A 7,011-nucleotide genomic window follows, 5' to 3' on the forward strand; every position below is an offset into this window, starting at 1 on the left:
ACATTTACCCAATCAGGAGTCGGCGGTGCCGACAGGGTCACTCCCATAGCCGCTCGTGTCCCTAATACAACCTCCTCCTGGGAAGAGCACTCAGCCTCAGACATGCCGACACACGTGTCCCAAACACCCACAGACACACGGGCATATATGGGACAGACCCACAGCAAAGCCTGTCAGAGAGACACAGAGGGAGTTTTGTCAGCTCACAACCCAGCGCCTAATCACCGGTTCTGGAACACTAAAGAATGCCCCAGACATGCAGCGCTTTTATAACAAATATGTATTGCACCAATATTCCTGTGCCCCCCCCCCGTTTTGCACCCTGATACTTAGACAGAAGTGTGAGGAAGGACCAGCGTCTCTGCAGCCTTGTGGAGAGGAAAATGGCGCTGAGCTCTGTGAGCTGTGAGGACGAAGCTCCGCCCCCTTAATGGCGCCCTTTTGCGCTATATATTTATACTGGCAGGGGTTATGTCCCCTCTTGCCAGTCCATTTTAGATGTTTATCTGCTGCCCAGGGTGCGGCGCCCCCCCCCCCCCCCCCGCACCCTGTAGTGCTGCTATGTGTGGGAGCATGGCGCGCAGCGTGCGATCGCTGTGCGGTACCTCAGAAAGCCGTCACTGAAGTCTTCTGATCTTCTTCTACTCACCTGTCTTCTGACTTCTGGCTCTGTAAGGGGGGTGACGGCCGGCTCTGGGAGCGAGCATCTAGGCGTACCTAGCGATCAAACCCTCAGGAGCTAATGATGTCCTGTAGCCAGAAGCAGAGCCTTTGATGCATCGACAACTCCCCCGACAGCCGCCGCTGTAAATCACCTTGCGGCCACATCGCACCGCATGGTGAAGGGTTGCACACATGAACTGCAGCCAGTGCGCAGACTCTCTGCGTACCGACGCACAGCTGCCTCCAGGTCTGAATAGGGCCCATAGACTTGATGCCTATTGTACTCCACATTATGTCAATCCATGGATGGTGTCAGTGAGTCTCTGATATCAGTGATATGGGTCAGTCATGTATCAACAAGATGAAAGACATAAGATTATGTCAGAGACTGTCACATAGATGTCAGGGAGACAGAGATCACGTCAGAGACTAGTGCATAGATATCAGGGAGACGCAAGATCACGTCAGAGACTATTACATAACTATCAGGGAGACGCCGATCACGCCAGAGACTGTCACATAGATATCAGGGAGACGTAGATCACGTCAGAGACTATTACATAGATGTCAGGGAGACGCAGATCACGTCAGAGACTGTCACGTAGATATCAGGGAGACGCAGATCACATCAGAGACTATTACATAGATATCAGGGAGACGTAGATCACGTCAGAGACTATTACATAGATATCAGGGAGACGCAGATCACGTCAGAGACTATTACATAGATATCAGGGAGACGAGATTACCTAAAGGATAAAAAAAAAAGGGGGGCAGTCTAGATGGGCCAAGTCGTTCTTATCTGCCGTCAAATTCTATGTTTCTATGTTTCTATGTAGATCACGTCAGAGACTATTATAAAGATGTCAGGGAGACGCAGATTACGTCAGAGACGGTCACGTAGATATCAGGGAGACGCAGATCACACCAGAGACTGTCACGTAGATATCAGGGAGATGGAGATCACGTCAGAGACTATTACATAGATATCAGGTAGACGGAGATCACGTCAGAGACTATTACATAGATATCAGGGAGACAGAGATCACGTCAGAGACTATTACATAGATATCAGGTAGACGGAGATCACGTCAGAGACTATTACATAGATATCAGGTAGACGGAGATCATGTCAGAGACTATTACATAGATATCAGGGAGATGCAGATCACGTCAGAGACGGTCACATAGATATCAGGGAGACAGAGATCATGTCAGAGACTATTACATAGATATCAGGGAGACGCAGATCACACCAGAGACTATTACATAGATATCAGGGAGACGCAGATCACGTCAGAGACTATTACATAGATATCATGGAGACGCAGATCACGTCAGAGACTATTACATAGATATCAGGGAGACGGAGATCACATCAGAGACTGTCACGTAGATATCAGGGAGACGAGATTACCTAAAGGATAAAAAAAAAAGGGGGGCAGACTAGATGGGCCAAGTGGTTCTTATCTGCCGTCAAATTCTAGGTTTCTATGTAGATCACGTCAGAGACTATTATAAAGATGTCAGGGAGACGCAGATTACGTCAGAGACTGTCACGTAGATATCAGGGAGACGCAGATCACACCAGAGACTGTCACGTAGATATCAGGGAGATGGAGATCACGTCAGAGACTATTACATAGATATCAGGGAGACGCAGATCACATCAGAGACTATTACATAGATATCAGGTAGACGGAGATCACGTCAGAGACTATTACATAGATATCATGGAGACGCAGATCACGTCAGAGACTATTACATAGATATCAGGGAGATGGAGATCACGTCAGAGACTATTACATAGATATCAGGGAGACGCAGATCACGTCAGAGACTATTACATAGATATCAGGGAGACGTAGATCACGTCAGAGACTATTACATAGATGTAAGGGAGACGGAGATCACGTCAGAGACTATTACATAGATATCAGGGAGACGGAGATCACGTCAGAGACTATTACATAGATGTGAGGGAGACGGAGATCACGTCAGAGACTATTACATAGATGTAAGGGAGACGGAGATCACGTCAGAGACTATTACATAGATGTAAGGGAGACGGAGATCACGTCAGAGACTATTACATAGATGTAAGGGAGACGGAGATCACGTCAGAGACTATTACATAGATGTCACGGAGACGGAGATCACGTCAGAGACTATTACATAAATATCAGGGAGACGGAGATCACGTCAGAGACTATTACATAGATATCAGGGAGACGCAGATCACGTCAGAGACTATTACATAGATGTCACGGAGACGGAGATCACGTCAGAGACTATTACATAAATATCAGGGAGACGCAGATCACGTCAGAGACTATTACATAGATGTCACGGAGACGGAGATCACGTCAGAGACTATTACATAGATATCAGAGAGACGGAGATCACGTCAGAGACTATTACATAGATGTCACGGAGACGGAGATCACGTCAGAGACTATTACATAGATATCAGAGAGACGGAGAACACGTCAGAGACTATTACAAAGATGTCAGGGAGACGCAGATCACGTCAGAGACTGTCACGTATATATCAGGGAGACGCAGATCCACGCCAAAGACTGTCACGTATATATCAGGGAGACGCAGATCACGCCAGAGACTGACACATAGATGTGAGGGAGACGCAGATCACGTCAGAGACTATTACAAAGATGTCAGGGAGATATCAGGGTGGTTCAGTATATTTTGTCTCCATTCATCTGGTAAACACTCATGGTGTTGACATGAGAATGCGGATATGGTTGTTATGCAGACATTGGGCATATCATTATGTTCTAATGACAACACTGATCATATCAACATTCAGCATGTCAATAATGATGTAATGTCAACACTGTCTGTTCATGTGAGCCTAAGCCTAAATCTGAACTGTAACACAAATCTTTCATTTATGAAGTCAGCATTTAAGCATGTCTATATTACGAATGTATGAAAATAGGAGCAATCAGTGAGGTGCAATTGTGGGTAGTCAGGGGAGGGGCAGGATAGGCAGTCAGGGAGATGTGTAGGATGACACAATGACTGTGCCTGGGATGGGGTCACTCACCCGGTACCGGCTTCTCCTCCTCCTCTTCGGCGGCCATGCCTGGGATACAGGGACGGGGCCGTCACCCCGATGCTCTTACACACATCACCCGCAGAGCCGTCACTGACTGTACTGTACCTAGGATCCGTGACCGGAAGTAAACAAACTGATGGTCTATAGCAACGGGGGCGGGAGTCTCCATGCACAGTCCGCGGCCCGGCACTGCCCCCGTGTGGTTGGCGGATTGAGCGTCGTGTTTTTATTTTGGGGGGGGTTTACCTTTACGCGTCACGTTAGAGTCCTCTACTACTAAGAAACTATACCTCCAGTCCCAACATGACCCTCTCCAGGAGGGACAGAATGCTCTGCTTCTGGACTTCCCTCTTAATGCATGATTGCCATCACCTGTGCTGAAACACCTTTCTTATACACTAACCTGTTCAAAACAGATGCCGGCAATTATGAATTAAGAGAATAGTCCAGGAGCAGAGTATTCTGTCCCTCCTGGAGAGGGTCATGTTGGGAGGTATGTAAGAAACAATTATACATATTGTCGCCAGTTACCATCCTGACTTTTAATAATATTGACACCACAATGTCAACACTATTATGTCAACGTACTAAGTTCAAAGTGTCAACAGGCCAATGTCGACAGCCTGTTAGTTTTTAGGCACTAATGGGGGAGGGTCAGGGTTAGGCTGCGGCCTGGGGCTGGTTTTAGTATCAGGCTAGCACTAGGAGGAGGTATAGGGGAAAACAGAACAGAGATAACAGAAATCTGAAGGCTTGGTCTGATTTGTGGGTTCGGACAAGCCTTGGAGCAGATATATTAACCTGGACAGGGTCGGACTGGCCCACAGGGGTACCAGGGAAACCACCGGTAGGCCCCATTGCCTGAGGACCCAATCCTTCCTCTACGGATCAGGTTCAAGACTGTGCACTTGTATTGTACATGGTAGATATGTTGCATTACACTGCACTAAACTATTGTGTATTTCAAGCCTCAGTGGACAGTGGCCACACCCCCTTGATAGGATGGCCACACCCCTAAGTATGGGCCCCTATCACTGCATTCCCCCGGTGGGCCCTTCATGCCCCAGTCCGACACTGAACCTGGAGAAGGCATAAGGAAGTGATAAACCAGTGATATGTGCAAGGTGATAAAGGCACCAGCCAATCAGCTCCAATATGTAAATTAACAGTTAGGATCTGATTGGCTGCTGCCTTTATCACCTTGCTCTTATCACTGGTTTATATAATTTCCCTATGCCTTCTCCAGGTTAATACATCTGCCCCAAGGGGTTGCTGTGGGAGCAGGAGTGTGGAAGTTTGGGCAGAAAAGTAGGCGGCCTGATGTAGGACTTTTTCGTACAGGACAGGGAATGGAAGTGGTTAAAGCAGGTCTGTGGTGACTGTGCTGGAAGGCGGAGCAGTGCCAATTACATGGGATTGCTGGGTTGCAGAGTAATACCAGCTATACAAGCTTGAGGCTCTGGGTACGGAGAAGGACCAGCTATACAGAATTAACTAAATGCGGTACAGTTACGGCTACTTAGACTTTGGAGCTGGGATGTGGAACAGGACCAGCAATACAGGATTGCCGGGATGCGGAGAAGTACCAGCTACTTAGACTTTGGAACTGGGATGCTGAGCAGGACCAGCTATACAGGATTTCTGGGATATTGCAGTACCAGATAAGCAGGATCACTGGAATGTTGCAGTACCAGCTATGCAGGATTACTGGGTTCTTGCAGTACTAGATAAGCGGGAGCATTGTGATGTAGCAGTACCAGCTATGCAGGATTAGTGGGATGTTGCAGTCCCAGAAAAGAAGGAGTGCTGGTGGGAGTACGTGAGTGCTAGAGGTGACAAGCGCACTGGAGTCAAAGTGTTAGCCAGAGGGATACTCAGCAAAGGTCTCAGCAGGTTATGGACATAAAGCACTGACAACAGGTAGTGCCTCTGAAGGAACTGTGTGGGTCATTCCGACCCGTTTGCACGCAGCGGTTCTTCGCTGTGGTGCGAACGGGTCAGAACAGCGCATGCACGGCGGCCGCATTGCGCATGCGCGTCGTTGCGGCGGCCGTCACCGGGCAGCGGCCAGAACAAAGGAGGAAGTGATCGCTAGCATGATCGCAAGAAGATTGACAGGGAGGAGGCGTTCCGGGGCGTCTACTCACCGTTTTCCGGGCGTGGAGATCCAAATGCAGGCGTGTCCAGGCGTTTAGAGGGCGGATGTCTGACGTCAATCCCGGGACCTTCGTCGCTGGATCCGTCGCACAGGGTAAGTAGGTCTGACCCTTGTCTTGTTTTGCAGGAAACTTTTTTAGCATGCCTTGCTATGCTAAAATACACTCCACCATAGGCATCGTCAAGTTGATCGCACGAGCAGCAAAAAAGTTGCTACGTGCAATCAATTCGGAATGACCCCCTTTATACCCCTGGGTCTAAGGCGATTGACTGTGCACCACTGATGCTGCTTCCTGCTAGGTTCCACTGATGCTCCTGCAAGTCATGTGATTAGGACCAAGATGGCGGCGCCCAGCGCCAGCTCCGCTTGAGAAGCCGATCACCATGGTCTCAGTGGGGAGAGATGGATGGAGAACTGCAGCCATCAGCATGGGCCTCGGTACACCCATTTTTTTAGGGGCCCTCCATCCTAGGGTCCCTGGCATGGACGGGCCATTCACTTGAAAGTCTGTTTTACCTATATGGTGGTTTCTCAGTCGGTATTCATTATTCACGTAGGTGCGGAAGATACCTGTTTGTGAAGGAATATTACCAACAGGGCCGGCTCCAGGCACGTTCGAATTGAGCGGCCGCGCGGGGCGCCACCCTTAATGGGCGCCGCCATTTTCGTTCCTGGAGCCGGCCCTGTGCTGCGCTGCCCGGCCTATTGTGTCCTTGTGCGCTGTGCGGCGCCGGCATCTGACGTCAGACGCCAGCGCAGCGCACATAGCGCACACCACCCGCACCGCCGCCACACCGCCCGCGGCCCTGCTCCCTCAGACAGCAGCACTCCTCCCCCTCCCAGCGCAGCAGGTATTGGGGGCATTATGGATGGCATTATGTGGGGGCTGCACTGTGGGGTCATATCTGCACTGTGGGGGCATTCATTTATCAGGCACTGTGCGGGCACTTATTTATCAGGCACTGTGGGGTCATATCTGCACTGTGGGGGCATTCATTTATCAGGCACTGTGCGGGCATTTATTTATCAGGCACTGTGGGGTCATATCTGCACTGTGGGGGCATTCATTTATCAGGCACTGTGGGGGCATTTATTTATCAGGCGCTGTGGG

The 7,011-nt window shown here is 49.5% G+C and overlaps 1 protein-coding gene across 2 annotated transcripts in view; it reads right to left on the reverse strand.

The window, feature by feature from the left end:
- Positions 1–3,930, reverse strand: part of RPGR (retinitis pigmentosa GTPase regulator) — a 309,545-nt gene extending 305,615 nt beyond the window's left edge. Inside the window, exon 1 of one of the 2 annotated variants that reach the window (XM_063955571.1) lies at positions 3,731–3,930. In XM_063955571.1, coding sequence (XP_063811641.1) covers positions 3,731–3,767 — 37 coding nt within the window. In that variant the 5' untranslated portion in view covers positions 3,768–3,930. The remainder of the gene's footprint in view (positions 1–3,730) is intronic. The other variant, XM_063955570.1, reaches the window with a different exon arrangement.
- Positions 3,931–7,011: the final 3,081 nt, after the last annotated feature.

This window comes from Pseudophryne corroboree, chromosome 2, assembly GCF_028390025.1.
Source record: "Pseudophryne corroboree isolate aPseCor3 chromosome 2, aPseCor3.hap2, whole genome shotgun sequence".
Classification (NCBI taxonomy): domain Eukaryota; kingdom Metazoa; phylum Chordata; class Amphibia; order Anura; family Myobatrachidae; genus Pseudophryne; species Pseudophryne corroboree.